We start from the raw sequence: 19074 nt of genomic DNA, 5'->3' as shown, positions 1-19074 counted from the left end.
GATGGTAGAGGTGTGTTTACTGGTGGTGTCCCAGTGTGTGCCTTGGCTGGAGGCGAGGAGGGGTAAAAACAGCTGTGACAAGAAGGAAATCAAGGCCGGGCGCGGTGGCTCACGCCTGTAATCCCAGCACTTTGGGAGGCCGAGGTGGGTGGATCACTTGAGGTCAGGAGTTCGAGACCAGACTGACCAACATGGTGAAACCCCGTCTCTACTAAAAACACAAAAATTAGCCAGGCTTGGTGGCCCATGCCTGTAATCCTAGCTACCGGGGAGGTTGAGGTAGGAGAATCGCTTGAACCCGGGAGGTGCCACTGCACTCTAGCCAGGGCAACAGAGCAAGACTCCATCTCCAAAAAAAAAGAAGGAAATAAAAGTCTTCTCTGAAACTAGAACGTTCCTGTGTAGACGTAGCTGGAGGTGGGGGGCTGTGTGGTTTGCGCCGTGGCCATGGCAAGACACGATGGGCAGCGTCTTCCCACTCCAGCCTGCATCGCTGCCCCAGAACTCATGACGGGTCTCCTAGGATGGGGCTGTCCCTTCCACTTGCTGTGGGTCTCCTAGGATGGGGCTGTCCCTTCCGCTTGCTGCAGGTCTCCTAGGATGGGGCTGTCCCTTCCACTTGCTGCGGGTCTCCTAGGATGGGGCTGTCCCTTCCGCTTGCTGTGGGTCTCCTAGGATGGGGCTGTCCCTTCCGCTTGCTGAGACATGAAGGATGGGAAGAGCCCCTGGGCCCTCACCGCAGCATCGCCTGTCTTCCTCTGCTGCTCCTTAGCAGGAAACATGCCAGAGTGTTGCCGAGCCATCCACTCACCAATTGCACCCCCTCTCTTTATTTTTCAGCCTTGAAAAGATCTTTTGAGGTCGAGGAGGTCGAGACACCCAACTCCACCCCACCCCGGAGGGTCCAGACTCCCCTACTCCGAGCCACTGTGGCCAGCTCCACCCAGAAATTCCAGGACCTGGGCGTGAAGAACTCAGAGCCCTCGGCCCGCCATGTGGACTCCCTAAGCCAGCGCTCCCCCAAGGCGTCCCTGCGGAGGGTGGAGCTCTCGGGCCCCAAGGCGGCCGAGCCGGTGTCCCGGCGCACTGAGCTGTCCATTGACATCTCATCTAAGCAGGTGGAGAACGCCGGGGCCATCGGGCCGTCCCGGTTCGGGCTCAAGAGGGCTGAGGTGTTGGGCCACAAGACGCCAGAGCCGGCCCCTCGGAGGACGGAGATCACCATCGTCAAACCCCAGGAGTCCGCCCACCGGAGGATGGAGCCCCCTGCTTCCAAGATCCCTGAGGTGCCCACTGCCCCTGCCACTGACGCAGCCCCCAAGAGGGTGGAGATCCAGATGCCCAAGCCTGCTGAGGCGCCCGCCGCCCCCAGCCCAGCCCAGACTCTGGAGAATTCAGAGCCCGCCCCCGTGTCTCAGCTGCAGAGCAGGCTGGAGCCCAAGCCCCAGCCCCCTGTGGCTGAGGCTACACCCCGGAGCCAGGAGGGTGAGTTGCAGAGCGCTGGGTCTTGGATGCTGTGGTAATGGGGGGCCTGGTTGCTGGCTTTGCCACAGAATCTTGGGGGAAGAAGCCGGATATGGGTGGGAGATGCTACCCTGGAGACCCAGAAAGACCGGAATGCATGGGGGTGGGGGTCTCTCTGCCTGATGAGAACATGCCAAGATGCCCCAAGTGGGACTTGAGTGAGAGTTTGGAAAGATTCTCTGGGTTTCAAGGAGCCTCCTTTATTGGTCACCATGGGCCTTGCTAGGACCTCTGTCTGCTGTGTGTCCCTGGAGGGCCTGGGAGGCTTGGAGAATGAGGATGCACGCAGGAACCAGGGTGGGCTCGTGCAGGGGTGTGGGACAGGGTGGAGTTGAGACCCCTGGAAGGGCTGTCACATTTCGGTGGCTCCTGCTTGAGGAATTGCAGGCTGCCTGGATATGCCCAGCAGAGGCCGAGGGCTCGGGGAAGGGAGGAGGGACGTATGCCTCCTGAGGCTTGCACTGGAGCTCGTGGCCTCGTCCTCCTCCCCCAGGAGGGATGGTTGTGGCAGAGGGAGGGGAACATGAGGAGCACCTCAGCCTGCAGGACAAAATTCCCAGGGCACTGGGAAGGGGTGCCTGGACCAGGGGGCTCTGTGATAGCTGCACACAGTTTTATTTGGGGGTGCCCTTCTGGCGAGAGGAGAGAGGCCATGGGGCTCCAGCAGTGTCCTGGGAGGGCTCAAGCCCAGAGCCGTGCTGACGTGGAGCTTACAGGCAGGGATTGGTGCCAGTCCTGTGGGACACAGGGCCTGTTCGGAAATGCCAGGCTGTGGGATGTGGTTGGGTCCCTTCTCAGAAGCATGCCCCCTGGCCCCATCAGGGATTGTGGCTCCATGGGGCTATGTCAAGGTGCCACCTGGGTTAGAAGCCCCTCGAGAGCCAGGTCTGATTCTGGGCACAGGATCGAACTCAGTAATGCTCAGTAAGCCTTCCTGGGTTGGATGAACAGCACAGTCTGGGTTTTTGATTGAGCTTTTTCTTCTTATTTCTTTTTTTTTTTTTTTTTTTTTTTTTTTTTTTTTTTTGAGACGGAGTCTTGCTCTGTCGCCCAGGCTGGAGTGCAGTGGCGCAATCTCGGCTCACTGCAAGCTCCGCCTCCCGGGTTCACGCCATTCTCCTGCCTCAGCCTCTCCGAGTAGCTGGGACTACAGGCGCCCGCCACCACACCCGGCTAATTTTTTTTGTATTTTTAGTAGAGACGGGGTTTCACCGTGGTCTCGATCTCCTGAGCTCGTGATCCGCCCACCTCGGCCTCCCAAAGTGCTGGGATTACAAGCGTGAGCCACCGCGCCCGGCCTTTTCTTATTTCTAACTGTCGTGAAATACACAACATACAGTGTGCAATTTTAGCTACTTTGCAGTGTACGTTTCAGTACATTCACGGTGTTCGCAGCTGCCACCACTGTCCATCTCCGGGACCCTTTTCGTCCTCCCAAACTGAGCTCCGTCCCTGTTAGACCAAGCTCCCTATACCCCTCCCCCAGCTGCTGGCAGCCACCATTCCGTCTTTATTATGAATTTATTTCACCACTCTAGGAACCTTGTGTGAGTGGAAAAATACAATAATTGCCCATTTTGTGTCTGGCTCATTTCACTCAGCATGACGTCCTAAAGGTTCATCCGTCGTACTGTAGCATGGGGCAGAATTTCCTTCCTTTCAAAGGCTGAATAATATTCTGTTGTGCGATGCACCTGTGTTGTGTAGCTGTTCCTCCATCGGTGGACCTTTGTGTTGCTTCCACATCTCTCTAAGTCCCGCTTTCCATCTTCTTTGACTTTTCTTTGGCTTTTTTGAGACAGGGTCTTGCTCCGTCCTCCAGGCTGGAGTGCAGTGGTGTGATCACCGCTTACTGCAACCTCTGCCCCCTGGGCTCAAGTGATCCCCCACCCTCAGCCTCCCAAGTACCTAGGACCACAGGTTGCACGCCACCATGCCTGGCTAATTTTTAAAATGTTTTTGTAGAGACAGGTTCTCACTAGGTTGCCCAGGCCGGTCTCAAACTCCTGGGTTCACATGAGCCTCCTGCCTTGGCCTCCCAAAGTGTTGGGATCATAGGCATGAGCCACCCAACCCCTTTCTTGTTTTTTTTTTTTGAATGAGAGTTCTCCAGTGGTCAGTGGGCCTGGGGGCTGGGAGGACGTGGGGCCTGGAGAGGGTGTGGGTTTGTGGGGAGACCAGTGCTCCTCATGCTTTCACGGGCATGTGGAGCGCACATTCGTCTCGGCAGGTCTGGGGCCTGGGACTCTGCATTTCCTACAGAGGGGGCATCGGAACACACTGAGTAGCCAGAGGCTAGTGGGCCTTTGAAGGTCCTTTCCAGCCCTCAGTGTGTGAGTCCGTGTTCCCTCTCCCAGAGTCTAAGCTTGACTCTGAAGAGCCACCCTGCCCCAGCCACCCAGAGTCAGTGACAGTGGCTGCCGGTGGCATGGTGTCAGGCCAAAGGCATGGGCAGTTCGCAGAGTGGCAGGAGGCTGTTTCCTCCCCTGCCTTCTGTTGGTGCAGGACCTTTGTTTGACGTGCCGGATACACCCCCATCCTGGGTTGATGTGTTCACACTCAGCTGAGTCAAACAGGATGTGGCTGGGGAAGCGGTTGTCACCGAGCCGTCTAAATCTCGGTGATGGCTGGTGCTGGATGCACAGGGACATGGTCCTGGCTCCGGGGGACAGGTAGGGGGATGTCCATGGGGATGTACAAGAACATCTTCCTCCAGGGGCAGACACAGTTCAGCCCCTAAATTGTGCCAGAGACTGCCGGGAGCCAGGCCCAGGGACACAACCTGCGGGCTCTGCTTTCTGGAGCTCACCGAGCCGTGAGCAGCATGGCTGGGACACAAGGAGTGCCCAGGGAGCTTCCCCAGCAGTGGAAGTGCAATTTCATCAGGCCAGGAAGGGGAGAGAAAGGCAGGCCACGTGGAGGCAGCAGCCTTCAGAGCTGGCAGGAACCTGGCGCTCTGGGGGGATGGTGGCTTTCTCTATGGAATCGGATGTACACATTGGAGCCGGGGCATGGGAGAAAACCATCAGCATCCCAGACCTGGCCGCCCCCGGACAGGGACCTGTGCAGGTGGGAGTCCAGCTCACATGGAGAGGTCCGTGGGCTGGGCTGACAGTCCCGAGGGCCTAAGCAAGTCCAGGTGGAGGAAACGCAGGGACAGACGAGGGCAGGGCCTGCCTGATGGAGGAGTGCTCTTGAAATCCGATGGGAGTGGCTTCTTGGGGGGCCCAGGCCTGAGCCCCACTAGTTCTTCCTCCGAGGCACCACCTGCTTGCTTCTCCGTCCTCCCTCTCTGTGTCACGACCGTTCTGGACACGGATCCAGTTCTTTCCAACTCAGCTTCCTGCCCATCTTTCCTGCAGGCCTAGCAGGCCCATCCCCTTCTGCCCCTCCACGTGGGGCTGGGCTGGGAGTTCCCTGAGCCCCCACATGCACAGCTCTGACCAATCTCTGCAGCCCCTCTGTCCCCCGAGCACCAGGGATCCAGCTGGCACCATGGGGAAAGGAATCAGGGAGTTCCGTGCCCTCTGAGCAGATGCCCAGCCCCTTGGCTTCTGGCTGCGGGAGGGCATCTATGCTGTGGTTTGTCTCCACCCTAGAGCTGTGGGCGCAGGGCAGGGTCTCCTGGGGCCCCAGCTGAATTGCTCCCAGACTGACTTCTCCAAAGCACAGCACTGCTGAGATCTCTTCCCGTCCTGAGCCTTCTCTGCTCACTCACCATAGGCCCCTCCACAGTTGATTCACTGCCCTGCTCAGCTCACACCTCTCTGCTTCCCAGCTTCTCCTGCTTTGGTCTTCCTTGGTCTCTCACACCTTTCCTCACAACCCCTTTGCCCTGACCTCCTGAACCCTGACCTCTGCTTCTCTTTACATCACTGCCTTGTTGAACTCCTATGCATCCCTCAAAACCCAGTCCAAATACCTCATGTTTGGCTTGGGATATAAATGATTTGTGTATAAACTTTCTTTCCTCTGTAAAAGTAGTTTTTTTTTTTTTTCAATGTAAAAGTAGTTTTTCAGATCACAAAAAGTAATCGAGTACCCTTTCTTTAAAATGCAGGAAGTACAGAAATGAGAAAGAACCTAAAATTCACCTGTAAGCCAGCAATATCCATGCTTAAGGTTTTGCTGTATAGTCTTCAAAATTCCTTTCACGCCCCCACTAGATTCTGAGGGTAGGGCTGTTGTCTTGTTTTTTTTTGTTTTCGTTTATTTTTGTTTGCTTTTTTGTTTTTTGAGACAGAGTCTCGCTCTGTCACCCAGGCTGGAGTGCAGTGGCACGATCTCGGCTCACTGCAACCTCTGCCTCCCAGGTTCAAGCGATTCTTCTGCCTCAGCCTCCCGAGTAGCTGGGACTATAGGCGTGGGCTACCACACCTAGCTAACTTTTGTATTTTTAGTAGAGACAGGGTTTCACCATTTTGGCCAGGCTGGTCTCGAACTCCTGACCTCGTGACCCACCCGCCTCAGCTTCCCTGACCTCCCAAAGTGCTGGGATCATGCCACTGTGCCCAGCCTGTCTTGGTTTTTATAAAGAATCCCATAAGAGGCTGGGTGCAGTGGCTCATGCCTGTAAATCCAGCACTTTGGGAGACTGAAGCAGGCAGATTGCTTGAGCCCAGGAGTTTGGGACTAGCCTGGGCAACATAGAGAAACCCCGTCTTTACAAAACATACAAAAAATTAGCCAGGCATGGTAGCATGTGCTTGTAGGCCCAGCTACCCAGGAGGCTGAGGTGGGAGGATCACCTAAGCACGGGAGGTTGAGGCTGCGGTGAGCTGAGATTGTGCCACTGCACTCCAGCCTAGGAGACACAGTGAGACCCTGTCTCAAAAAAAAAAAAAAAAATCCCATAAGATACCAAGTGACTTGGACATAGGTGTGCCATGAAATTATGCTGAAGGAGTGAGCCACTGGTGGTGAGATGGGACGGCTTTTTTGTGGTTCGTGTAGGCAGATGTAGTGACCCCCATGGGACGTCCCTAGGGACCAAGCAGAAACTTTCCTGGTCAACTTTACCCCCAGGGCACCTGGTCTCTCCTCTGGAGGTTGTGCTGGAGGGCTCAGTGGGTGGGTGTTGGCTTCAGTGTGGGGGTTCTGGAAGGAGTCAGCATTTTAGGAGGGAGTGTGGGCACCTAGATGGTTGAAGGGGAGGGAGAGGAAGAGAGGGGCTGCAGAGGGCAGAGGCCTCTCTGCCTGCTTCTCCTCCTCAGGGCCTGGTGAGGTCTGAGCTTTATGCTGGTGTGGTGGATTCTCAGTTTCCGGGGCTCTGGCCCTGCCCCTGGACTTGGCACCCTCCTTGCTGTCCTCCCACAGAAGGGTGTTCATCCTTCGGGGTCATCCCTGGTCCTCTCAGGCTCTGGGTGGGGACGGCCTTGCCTCCTCTCCCGGATCCCTGCTCTTTCCCTGCCCCCCAACATGGGTGCCTCTGGGTGGGGTGGGGCTGGGCTGCAGCACCCAGGACTGAGCCTGCAAGGGCTGGCCGCTGGCTCAGAGCCCCCCCACCAGAGTTACCCCCCTCCGGCTCCTCAGCCACACCAGCCAAGTTTCTCCAGAGCTGCCTTATAAGGCGGGTGCTTAGCGCTCGTTCATGGGTCTGGTTCTCTGCCTTCTTGGGATGCTCACTGGGGGCAAGAGGGAGGCCAGGCCTGGTGCCCAGCTCAGTTCTGGGCATGTCCCAGCTTTGCCCCATGAGCCAGCTGGTTCTGAACCATCATTCCACCCCTCCCAGCCTCAATTTCTTGATCTGTCAAAGAGGCATTTGCAGAGGTGGCGGGGGGCTGAGCTCTCATGTATCCACCCACCCCAGGAACCAAGAAGGGAGTCCACAGTGGTGCTGGGGCCGCTTGTGACCATGGGTGTGAAATTGGGGTGGGGCAGACATGGCAGCCTGTCTCAGTAGTTTTCTTGTGACCCAGAGGGTCTGGAAATCTTTGTCGTGTGGGTGGAGCGTTGAGGGAGCTGAGAGTCAGGACCCCCGGAGCCGATGATGGTGGGCGTGGCTCTTCGCATACTTGGTCCGCACCAGGCCCTGTGTTCCAGGGACAGAACAGAGAGGAATCTCGGCTCAGACAGCAGGGCTGCCAGTACAGCATTGAGTATAGAGTTAATCAAAGCACAGGGCTCCCTGGAACCACCCAACACAGAGCAGTGAAGAGGTGGCTTTGGGGAAAGTGGGGTCAGAGCTGAGCCTGAGTGGGGGGTGGGGACGGTGGGCATCAGCCTGCAAGGGAGGAACACCTGCTGGGCCCCAGAAGTTCCTGGTGGGGATCAGGGACTGTGAAGTCGTGGAGAAGGTGACCACCGTGATTTAGGGAGGAAGGGCCCCATAGACAGCCCAGCTCCTGGCCCCGTGTTTACAGGACACCCCACACAGGCTCTGAGCCTATCCCTGGACTGTGAACTCCCTGAGGCAGGGTCTGCAGCTTCATCCAGTACCAGGTGTAAGGCAGGGGGCCTTGGTAAGTGTTGAGGGACTCACTGGTGTCTGATGAAGCAGTGAGTTTGGATCGTGTCATGCCTTGGGTCCTAAGCCTGCAGGGTTTTTCTTTGTGGGGCTGTGTGCTTCTGCTTCTGGAGGGCGAAAGCCGGGTGTCCAGAAGGCACTGACGTTCCTGCCGGGATGCCTTACCCGGAAGGTCCCGCTGCGCCCACCTCCTCCCATTTTCCTGAGCTGCTTCCAGAGGGCACCCAGGTCCCCTTTTACTTTGGGATTGGATCTCTTTCTCTTTCCCCTCCTTCTCCGAGCTGTCCCTGGAGCCTCTCAGACCTAGGTCTAGAGCGGGAAGTCCCCCATGTGCTGGGGGAACAGGAGGATCAATAGGGAAGGGTCGGCCAGGCCCGGTGTGTCTCCTTTGTGGTGGGATGGGGTGGGGCCAGAGAACAGAGCCTGGCTCCAGCGCCCAGGAAGAGAACCCCTCCCCTCGCCGGCCTGCTCGGCTGCCTGCCAAGCACCCCGTGCAGGGGTGAGAGGAAAGGAGGGCTGGTCCGGGAATGCAGCGGGTGCCGAGCAGCTGTGGAATACCTTAAATAGAGCGCACAGCTGCGGGGAAGGGTGGGGCCGGGAGGCAGGCGCTGGGGGCGGTTTCTCTGCTGCGCCTCTTGCAGCTCTGTAGCCCTGACCACCCTGCCCGGCCCCAGGATGGAGCCCCGGCCCCCAGACACATGGCACTGGGTGAGGCCTCCTCTCAGCGCTTGTCCCAGGAAGCCAGAGCAGCTGCCAGAAGAGAGAGGAGCTGTGTCTGCACCCGCAGCCTCCCAGGCCCGGGACAGCTGCTGGGATTGAGGGTCTGCACAATGGCAAGCCTGTCCGGAGGGGCGCGCCCCGGCCAGACAGCCATGCTCTGTGCCGCGTGGACAGAGGACACATTCAACCCTGGAGGAGCGTACTCAGACTCCCCGCCCGGGGGCCTGAAGTGTGGGCAGCCCCTAACCAGACCCTGGATTCCAGCAGACAGCCTGGGAGGATGCCGACACACTGTGTCACCTGGGACCTCATGTCCGAGAGCGGCAGGGAGGCGCTTCCTTTGTTGGACTCCACTTCCTCTCCAGGGTTTTCTGTGGGTGTTAAAAGTGACTCTGTCTCCTTCAGTCCAAGGGGGCTCCTGGGGTCTGGGCTGTAACTGACAGGCTAGAGTAGCCCATGGCCAGGGCTGAGCTTCCTTCCCGTTCTCTCCCAACACTGGGCCCAGGAAGGGGTTAAAGTGGAGATGCTCTGATTAAAGTTGGGGGAGGCATTGAGCTCCCCCGACCCTGTCCCCCCATCTCACTGCTGCTACTGGGTGTACTCTGTGGAGCCCCAGGACCCTTAAGGAACCCAGGGTGGAGATTCCTGGTCTCATCCAGTGCAGGTGAGGGGGAAAGTGATTTGTCCAGTTACACGGCCACCGTCACCACACCTGGGTCAAGCTCGATTCCACTCCACGGCCCCAATCTGAAACCTGGAACCGGAAATGGCCCTGGAAATCACTGATTCCATCTGTCACCTTCCAAAATGGCCCACAGAGGTTACGATGTAGACGCCTGTAATGCCTTGCCCACTCGTGTGTGGGGAAATGGTAGAGGAGCTTTGCCCTCACACTGCCCTGCCTAGTGGCTTTCCTCTCTGGTCCGTTTTCTCATTGTGGAAGTGGGCACAATTCTTCCTGTGCAGCATGGGTAGAGTGAACAGTGATGATTCGTGAAGCAGGGCTGGAGCGCCTGGGGGATTTGTGTTAAATAAGCACATAAACAAAAGCCAGTACAACCCTTATTTAATCAGCAGGCAGGCCTTGTCTGAAGCCCCCGAGCAGCACCTCATGCCATCCCTAGGTTCCAGGCCGGTGGTGTCGCCCCGTGTCTCTCGCCCACAAGCTGATGTTTAGAAGCCCTGCTCTGTGTTCTGGCTCCCATTCTCCCTGTGACCTTTCCCTTTCTTCATCCTAAAAAGCAAAGCACGACCGGGCGTGATGGTGGGCACCTGTAGTCCCAGCTGCTTGGGAGGCTGAGGCAGGAGAATCACTTGAACCCAGGAGGCGGAGGTTGAAGTGAGCTGAGATCGCGCCAGTGCAGTCCAGCCTGGGCGACACAACAAGACTCCATCTGGAAAAAAAAAAAAAAAAGCGATTCCCAGTCATTCTTAGATAGAAAATTAATGAAGCTCACATGAAATTTGGAAAGGAAGTTTTTCTCTCCCATTCCCCAACTCTCTCCCAAGGGGTGGCCATGTTAACAGCTGGGTGTGGCACTCCCCTGAATTTTATTCGTGGAGAGTCATTCAGGGCTTGTGTAAAAAAAGTCAATGTGTAAATATAGACTTTTCAAGAACACAAAGGAAATCAGACTTCTGCTACCAGCTTTTATTTTTTCCATTTAACAACACTGTTGCCACTTGTGGATGTAGCACATTCCTTTTTTTTTTTTTTTTTTTTGAGACAGAGCGTTGCCCAGTCTGGAGTGCAGTGGTGCGATCTCGGCTCACTGTAACCTTCACCTTCCGCCTTCCGGTTTCAAGTGATTCTCCTGCCTCAGCCTCCTGAGTAGCTGAAATTACAGGTGCTTGCCACCACACCTGGCTAATTTTTGTATTTTTAGTAGAGACGGGGTTTCACCATGTTGGCCAGGCTGGTCTTGAACTCCTGACCTCGAGATTCGCCCACCTCGGCCTCCCAAAGTAGCACGTTCCTTTTAATGGTTGTATCATCAGCTGTCCCATGGCCCTGCCAGGCTTGTCCAGCTTCCCACTGTGATTGAGAGGCTGCAACAGATGTTCTCGCACTTGTACATGTGCACACGACTGTAGGATGAGCTGTTAGTGAATTTCTGTGTCAAGGATGTGTGCATTTAAGTTTTGATCTGCTGGGCACAGTGGCTCATGCCTGTAATCCCAGCACTTTGGGAGGCTGAGGCAGGCTGATCACCTGAGGTCAGGAGTTCAAGACCAGCCTGGCCAACATGGTGAAACCCCATCTCTACTATAAATACAAAAATTAGCTGGGCATGGTGGCTTGTGCCTATAGTCCCAGCTACTCGGGAGGCTAAGGCAGGAGACTTGCTTGAACCCAGGAGGCAGAGGTTGCAGTGAGCCAAGATCGTGCCACTGCACTCCAGTCTGGGTGACAGAGCGAGACTCCATATCAAAAAAAAAAAAAAAAAAAAAAAAAAAAAAAAAAAATTCATCCTTGTTCCTGAATTGGTCTCTAAAGTGGTTACTAGAATTTTTAGGACCCCTCCCCTCGCCGGCCTGCTTAGCTGTCTGCCGGGCCCTGTGCAGTGATGGTCCAGCAGGGAGGTCCTATGCCCCTCAACCCTGGCTGAGGGCCAAACGCTGTCCAATTGGTGTTTTATTTTGTGCATCTCGGTCAAGCGAGAGGGATTATCTCTTCGTATGTTACAGGCCAGGGCCCTGTGTTCTCTTTTCATTTGGATGGTTTATCCTTTTCTTGTTGAAATTTTTTAAAAAGAGTTCTTTGTAGGCCAGGCATGGTGGCTCACACCTATAATCCCAGCACTTTGGGAGGCTGAAGTGGGCGGATTGCTCGAGCTTAAGGAGTTCGAGACCAGCCTAGGCAACATGGCAAAACTGCATCTCTGCAAAAATTAGCTGGGTGAGGTGGTGCGGCTGTAGTCCCAGCTACTCAGGAGGCTGACGTGGGAGGATCATTTGAGTCTGGGAGTTTGAGGCTGCAGTGAGCTGTGATCGTACCACTGCACTCCAGCCTGGGTGACAGAGTGAGATCCTGTCTAAAAAAAAGAAAAAAAAGAGTTATTTGTACATCTTTATCACAGCAGGTACGAGTGTCTTGTCCCCAGCTGCCTACTTCTAATTTTATTTCTGGGATGTTCTTCCACACAGAACATTTTAATCCTGATGTTGTCAAGTCTCTGCTTTCCCTTTTAGCTTTTGGAATTCATGTCCTGCTTAGAGGTCTCCTGCGTTCTGAAATTATAGGAAAGAATTTCACCCACGTTTTCTTCTAGTACTTCTTCTGTGGTTTCATTTTTACATGTTGAAATCATGAATCCATTGGAATGTATTTTGGTTTCAGCAGCGAGGTAGGGGTAGATGGTATTGCCCAGATACGCAGCAGCGAGCTTGGTCTGGAGCGGGTGGGACATTGTGTGTGTGTGTGTGTGTGTGTGTGCTATTTTTATCAGTTTTGGTGTCTGTATTGTGCTGGCTTAGCAAAAACAATTTGGATGCATTTCTTTTCCCCTCTGTGTTCTGGAACATTTTAAGCAGTGACATAATAATCTCTTTGTTAAAACTTTTCAAGAATTCACTCGTGAAACCATCTGAGCCTGATACTTTTGGGGGAGTCTAGCACTTTAAAAACTTAAATTTTTTCCATGGGTCTATGAGTTTGGGAGTTTTTCTTTCTTCTTAAAATGCATTATTTTTTTTTCCTAGAAAAGCGTCTTTTAGCTTATTTAAAATCCCTCAGCTTATTCCGAGGGGGGGTTGCTTTAGCTCGCGTAGTGAGGACAGTATGCAGCGTGATGATTGACACGATTGATCAGCAGAGCACGATCGATCAGTTGGTGTGCAAACATGACTGGCTGTGGCTGGCGTCCTGGGATGCTCCGTGTTGAGTGAGGCACATGTGTGCAGTGCAGGGTGATGTGTATTCTGAGAGGGGACGAAGCCACAGGACCCCTGCACCCTTAAGAGAGAGCCCCCATCCCCAAGGCTGCAGTCTTGAGTAGGTATGGACAGGGTACTGGGTCTGGGGGGCTGAGTGGTCCTAGCAGGCCAAGGGCTTCGGGAATTATGAGAAGTTTGGAGTTGCCCAGAGAGCGGCTTTCAAAATCAGTCTGGACTGCAGCCTCCAGAAAGACATGCGATTGACACCACGAACCAGGACACACCTATATATGGGGTGGGGGTGGGGGGGGGTGTATAAATGAAACCAAATTTCCATGATGGAATTCTTACCTTTACCATGCCTGTGCTACACTTCGGTATTTTCTGTTTTTTTTCCCTCTCTCTCTCTCTTTTTTTGTTTGTTTGTTTTGGAGAGAGGGAAGGCTTTTTTTCATTTTTTTTTAAACAGCTTTATTGAGATTCAAGTAAGCTACTATACAATCCACTTATTTATTTATTTATTTTGAGATGGAGTTTCGCTCTTGTTGCCCAGGCTGGAGCACAATGGCGTGATCTCGGCTCACCGGAACCTCCACCTCCTGGGTTCAAGCAATTCTCCCGCCTCAGCCTCCCGAGTAGCTGAGATTACAGACAGGCACCACTACACCCGGCTAATTTTGTGTTTTTAGTAGAGACAGGGTTTCTCCATGTTGAGGCTGGTCTCGAACTCTTGACCTCAGGTGATCCACCCACCTCAATCTCCCAAAGTGCTGGGATTACAGGCGTGAGTCACCGTGCGGCCCAATCCACCCATTTAAAGTGAATAATTCCATGGTTTTCAGTCTATTCAGAGAGTAGTGCAACCTTTGTCACCACAACCAATTTTAGAAAATTGAAAATTTGAGAAATTTAGAAAATTTTTTTCTTAAGAGGAAACCCTGTAGCCTTTAGCTATCAATCCTGCCCTCTTCCTCCATATTTCCTTTCTATCTGTGTGGATTCTTTTTTTTTTTTTTTTTAGGTAGGGTGTCATTCTGTCATCCAGGCTGGAGTGCAATGGCTCAATCTCTGCTCACTGCAATCTCCGCCTCCCAGGCTCGAGCCATCCTCCCACCACGGCCTCCCGAGTAGCTGAGACTACAGGCCTGTGCCACCATGCCCGGCTAATTTTTGTATTTTTTGTAGAGATGGGGTTTCACCATGTTGCCCAGGCTGGTCTTGAACTCCTGGGCTCAAGTGATCCTCCTGCCTTGGTCTCCCAAAGTTCTGGAATTACAGGCATGAGCTACTGCTCCTGGCCGATTCTAGACATTTCTTGTACAGAGAATTGCACGTTTGGCCTTTGTGTCTGGCTTCTCCACTTGGTGTCATGTTTCCAAGGTCCATCCACATTGTAGCAGGTGCCAGTGCTTCCCTGAGTAATATTCCACCATGGCATGGACCATTCCATTGTGGACAGACATATTGTCCATCATCAGCTGGGGGACATTGGGTTGTTGCCACCGCTGGTGAGTGTATTCTTTTCAAATTAAAAAAAATGCTGGTCACTACCCACTAGATAGTTTTCTTGGCCCACAGGGTGGGACAAGCCCGCCTGGGTGAGGGCCAGGAGGTGGCCAGGTGGAGGTGGCTGGAGTGGCCCTGGGTTGCTTCTGGGCGCAGCAGGCAGAGGTGCGGAGGCAGAGTCTGAGTAGGTTCCCTGGGTGGATCTCCATGCTGGTAATGTTTGTTTATTCAAGAAGTCTCGGCCAGGCGTGGTGCCTCACACCTGTAATCCCAGCACTTTGGGAGGTCGAGGCAGGCAGATCACCTGAGGTCAGGAGTTCGAGACCAGCCTGGCCAACATGGTGAAACCCCATCTCTCCTAAAAATACAAAAATTACCTGGGTGCAGTGGCGTGCACCTGTAGTCCCAGCTACTCGGGAGGCTGAGGCAGGAGAATCTGCTTGATTCCAGGAGGCATAGCTTGAACCTAGGAGGTGGAGGTTGCAGTGAGCCAAAACTGTGCCACTGCACTCCAGCCTGGGTGACAGAGCGAGACTATGTCTCAAAATAAAAAAAAGAAAAAGAAATCTCCAGTGCTGCCCTGTGCCCGGCACTGAGGCTGAGGGAATGCAGCATTAGTACGTGCTCCCAGCCCACCGGGCTCCTGTCTGGAGCTGACGTGTGACCAAGGCACACGAGGGAAGCATGGCAAGGTGGACGGTGCAGAGGCGTAAGGAGCAAAATAAGGCAGATGCAGTGGCTCCTGGTGGCTGCGAGGAGCGTGGGCAGGACAGACCCAGGAGGGCACCTGGAGAGCAGGACCGGCTGGAGGAAGGTGTGTCAGGCACTTGTCAGGAGCAAAATGTAAGGGGACACCAAAGAGCTCAGGAATCAACACAGACAGTATTTAATGCAGTATTTTTAAATATTGAAATGATGTAAAGTAACCTCTATGATGAACAAATGTTGGAATTTTAAATTAAGACAGGCCCAGCCCTGCACGTGCACAGCCCTGTCAGAGTTTGTTCAGCGTGGAATTTGATCTGTTTAAAATGTTGCTTTAAAATATTGTTTGATTCCTGGATTTTTTGGCACTCCCTTAACTTTTGCACCTGGACGAAGGCTTCACCGTAATCCCAGCTGGAGAGGGTCAAGGGCTGGTAAATTTGGCTTTGGACCTGCAGAGCTTGTGGTACCTGAGAGGTGGGGCCAGGAACAGGAAGGAGCTGGTGAGAACAGCACCCGGCATGGGATGGGGCCAGATCAGAGCAGCACTGTGGCCCTTTCCAACCCGTGGTTTTGCTGCTGGATGCTTGGCGTCGGCGCTGAGCCCCCGGCCCTCTGAATGGAGTGTGATGAATAATGGGGCCGGGGAGCTCTCGGGCCCCTCCCTGAAGCAGCAGTGAAGCCAGGGACATGCCAGCAGCAGGCAGGGAGAGGGACGTCTGGGTCTGTGCCTGGAGCCAGCTGCCCCACGGAGGAGCTGGGTGAGGATGCAGTGGGAGGAAGACCTTCCCAGTCCTGCATCCTCCGAAGCATAACTGAGTGCTTGTGTGGCTTGGGGTCACTCTGGTCCGTGGACAGTCTTGATTTGCTTAGCCAGGCTTTGAAGAGCCACCGGGATACGGACAGCAGCCCTGCTGGATGGCAGGTTGTCCACCCTCGCCCACTCCACGCTGGAACTGGATGCAGAGCACCTGGATGGCCAGTCCTAGAGTGTCTCTGACACTCCCAGTCACCTCATCCCTTAGACCAGGAGAAGATGAGGGACCCCAACCTTGAGCCTCCCATGGGCTCCATTCCATGTGCTCCCATAAGCCATTGGGCCCATCTCCTGGCTCCAGGGTTGCCTGGCCATTTGGCATCTTGGTTTCCTCATCTGTACAATGAAAATAATAGTCCCAGCCTTCTCGAGGAGTTACAAGATGCCTTTCATGTGAAGAGCTGGGATTTGGTACTAGACTACCTGGATTTGAATTTTGGCCCTACCCCTCCTAACCTGTGGCTTTGGGCCAGTCTCGCCTTCCTGTCCTCAGTTTCTGCATTTATAGAGCCATCTCATTGAGTTGTTGGGAGGGTGAACATAAGGAAGTGTACTGATGTGCCCAGAGCATTGCGATTTTACTAAATATTACCAAACCAGGCACACAAGAAGTGCCTAATAGATGCTCAGTGTCATTTCACGGACTTCTGTGTGCCTTGTGTGTCGCCAGCAGCCGATCTCTCGTGGTAGGGAAGCTCTTGATGGGTTGCAGGGGGTAATTAGAAAGAGGCGGCGGCAGGTGCGAGGGTTTGGTTGACACCTGTGGACAGAGAGAGGCTGATGGACCCTGGCAGAGGGGAAGGGGGTCCTTGCACATAGAAAACGTTTCCTGCATTCAAGATCCTGGAACAGAGGAGGCAAGGTCTGCAAATTCCAAATCATAAACCCAGAAAGCATAGAACATTCCTAGGGAGGATCAGAAACATCATATATCTTAGTGTGTATAGAATTTTCCATGTAGCCAAACAAAAGCACGTTTCTAACTGAAGCTGTCGGAGAGTTCCTGAGGACTTTATACCAGACAAGGGCCGGTACGTGGAAGTTCAATACGCAGGAGCCATTCCTTTTGTTCACAAATGTTTCCCTTCTTTTTTGTCTATATCCGCGTTCATGTGAGGGCCCTCATAGGTCCACCGTCCAGCCCCATGCTTTGTTTGCTACCAAAAAAAAAATCTTAAGAGCTCCTCAGCTGCAAATCCTCCTACCGGGGGATTCCAGGAACCCAGCCTTGCTCGGGGCTGGGGCCCCTCAGCACCTGCTGCACAGGTGTTGGTCATTAAAACTAAAGTGGTCATGTGCCATATCCATGGGCCCTCGGGGTCTGCTGGCACCTGGGCACACAGTCCAGTGGCGGCCTCCCGCCTGCCAGACACCGGGAGTGGGGGCTTCTCATTCCTGTTCCCTGGCAGTGGGGGGAGTGCCCCGAGCTGTCACACATCAGAACCCACCGACTCACACGTTGGGGCACCTTACAGCCCCTTGACAGCCTCTCAGCCTGAGAGACCATCAAACTGAGTTCCTGGAGAGGGTGGGCCTGGACACAGGTGTGGACAGGATAGCCCTGCCTCATCTTGGAGTCCCGCTCCGGTTCAGCCTCTTGTGGGTCTGAAGCTCAGGCTGGGCCAGTCCCTGCCCCTCGGATGGCTGGAAAGGCAGCCCAGCCCCACAGCCTCCTTGTCAGGCTCTGAGAGCCACCCGGCCTCCAGCTCTGCTCTTTTTTTTTTTTTTTTTTCTTAAGATGGAGTTTTACTCTGTGTTGCCCAGGCTGGAGTGCAGTGGTGCCATCTTGGCTCACTGCAATCTCCACCTCCTGGATTCAAGCAATTCTCCTGCCTCAGCCTCCTGAGTAGCTGGGACTACAGGCGCGTGCCACCATGGCCAGCTAGTTTTTGTATTTTTAGCAGAGACTGGTTTTCACCATGTTGGCCAGGCTGGTCTTGAACTCCTGACCTCAAGCGATCTGCCCGCCTTGGCCTTCCAAAGTGCTGGGATTACAGGTGTGAGCCGCCGTGCCCGGCCTCCAGCTCTGCCTTGATTTTCTCTTAAGGCCGTGAGGATGTCCACGCCTCCTCCTTTCCTCACGGCCCATTGATATCTCCAGATGCTCTGCAAAGCCACCCTCCCCTCGGGAGCTCCCCAGCTGGTGATGGGGGACGCTTTGGGGATCACTGCCCAGGCAGTCATGTAGGTCTGTGGGCCCTGCTTCCCGGCTGGACCAAGACCCGGTGCATGGGGTGCGTCTGGTTTGATCGGAAGCCCCCGGAAGCCACAGCCAGGAAGCAGTGAGGGATGGCTGTCATGTCCCCTCTCCCCTGTCTCCCAGGGTCCCTGCGGGGCAGATTTCCCTGCCTGAGCCTCCCAGTTGCCCGTACCCTGGCCTCCCAAAGCCCAGCCTGAAGCCTTAGGCATCCTACAACCCGCTTCCTCTAGCAGCCTGCCCTGTCTCTTTGCCGATGTTCCTGAAACTTTCCTGCCTCTCCTTACCTCTTGGCCAGAGAGAGACTGGAGACCCCGTGGGAACCCCCGAGGGGAAGGAGAAGGCTGCTGTTTGAACGGAGGTGGTCTTTCCCTCTATCCTCCCCAGGTGGGTCACACTTGCAGGCCCAGCCTCCTGCTCTGGCAGCACTTGGGATGTCGGCTGCCTCCTGGGCACGAGATGGGAGCTGAGGGAGGTGCTTTCAGGACTGGAGCGGGAACCCAGCTGGAGGAGGAGTAACAGGCTTGTGGTCAGCAGCAGCCGCCGCGGGGACCCCAGCGCTGTACCTGTGCCCCAGCTCCTGCTTCCCTAGGGCAGGCTGGGGATGGTGGTCTGTTGCCCAGCCCAGGAGGAAGAAGGGCCGTACTCAGCAGCAGCCACCTCAGGGGACCCCAGCGCTGTACCTGCGACCCAGCTGACCCCTCCCGCTTTCCCAGGGCTGGCTGGGAATGGTGGTCTGTTGCCCAGCCTAGGAGGAAGAGGGGCTGTGGCTTCCACTCTAGAGGTCTCTCTCCCGGTCCCTCCCCCGGTGCTGGTCTAACTGCAGGCCTGCCGTAGGCTGTGCCTCCCTGCCGGCACCTGCTGACTAATGCTTAGCTGATGCTGATAGGAGAGGGCTGGGATGGGGAAGCAGCAAGTCCCGGTCACAGCGGGTTCGGGTTACAGACGGTTGAGGCACCTCCCGGTCATCCCCAGGAAGCAAGGCCCCACACAGCCTCCGACGCGCCCACTGCCCGTGTGTATTTCAGGAGGCCACATCCCTCAAGGCCCCCACCAGGTAACTTCATCGGGCTGGGTGTCCCTGCAAAACCACCCACTGGGTGCAGTGTTCTTCTGGTGGGGGGCATGGCTGGGGAGGATGCAGTGGAGGAGAAGCCAGCTCCGTGGTTGGGGGGAGGGTGGACTCTCCGTTTCCTGTCTGTCCCCTGAACTGGAGCTCATGGTCCCTCCCCCAGGCGCCTGGGCCATGGAGGAGGTCACAGC

The 19074-nt window shown here is 55.0% G+C and overlaps 1 protein-coding gene across 6 annotated transcripts in view; it reads left to right on the top strand.

Moving 5' to 3' along the window:
• SEPTIN9 (septin 9) overlaps positions 1-19074 on the top strand; it is a 218731-nt gene that overhangs the window by 119259 nt on the left and 80398 nt on the right. For 5 of the 6 annotated variants that reach the window (XM_030827377.1, XM_030827379.1, XM_030827383.1 and 2 more), the window contains one exon: positions 841-1485. In XM_030827377.1, coding sequence (XP_030683237.1) covers positions 841-1485 — 645 coding nt within the window. Of the gene's footprint in view, positions 1-840; positions 1486-18440; positions 18869-19074 lie in introns of those variants that run through there. The other variant, XM_030827384.1, reaches the window with a different exon arrangement.

The sequence above is a fragment of the Nomascus leucogenys genome, chromosome 14, assembly GCF_006542625.1.
Source record: "Nomascus leucogenys isolate Asia chromosome 14, Asia_NLE_v1, whole genome shotgun sequence".
NCBI lineage: Eukaryota > Metazoa > Chordata > Mammalia > Primates > Hylobatidae > Nomascus > Nomascus leucogenys.
Note: the sequence above shows the minus strand (reverse complement) of the source record. Positions and strands in the feature narration are given on the sequence as shown.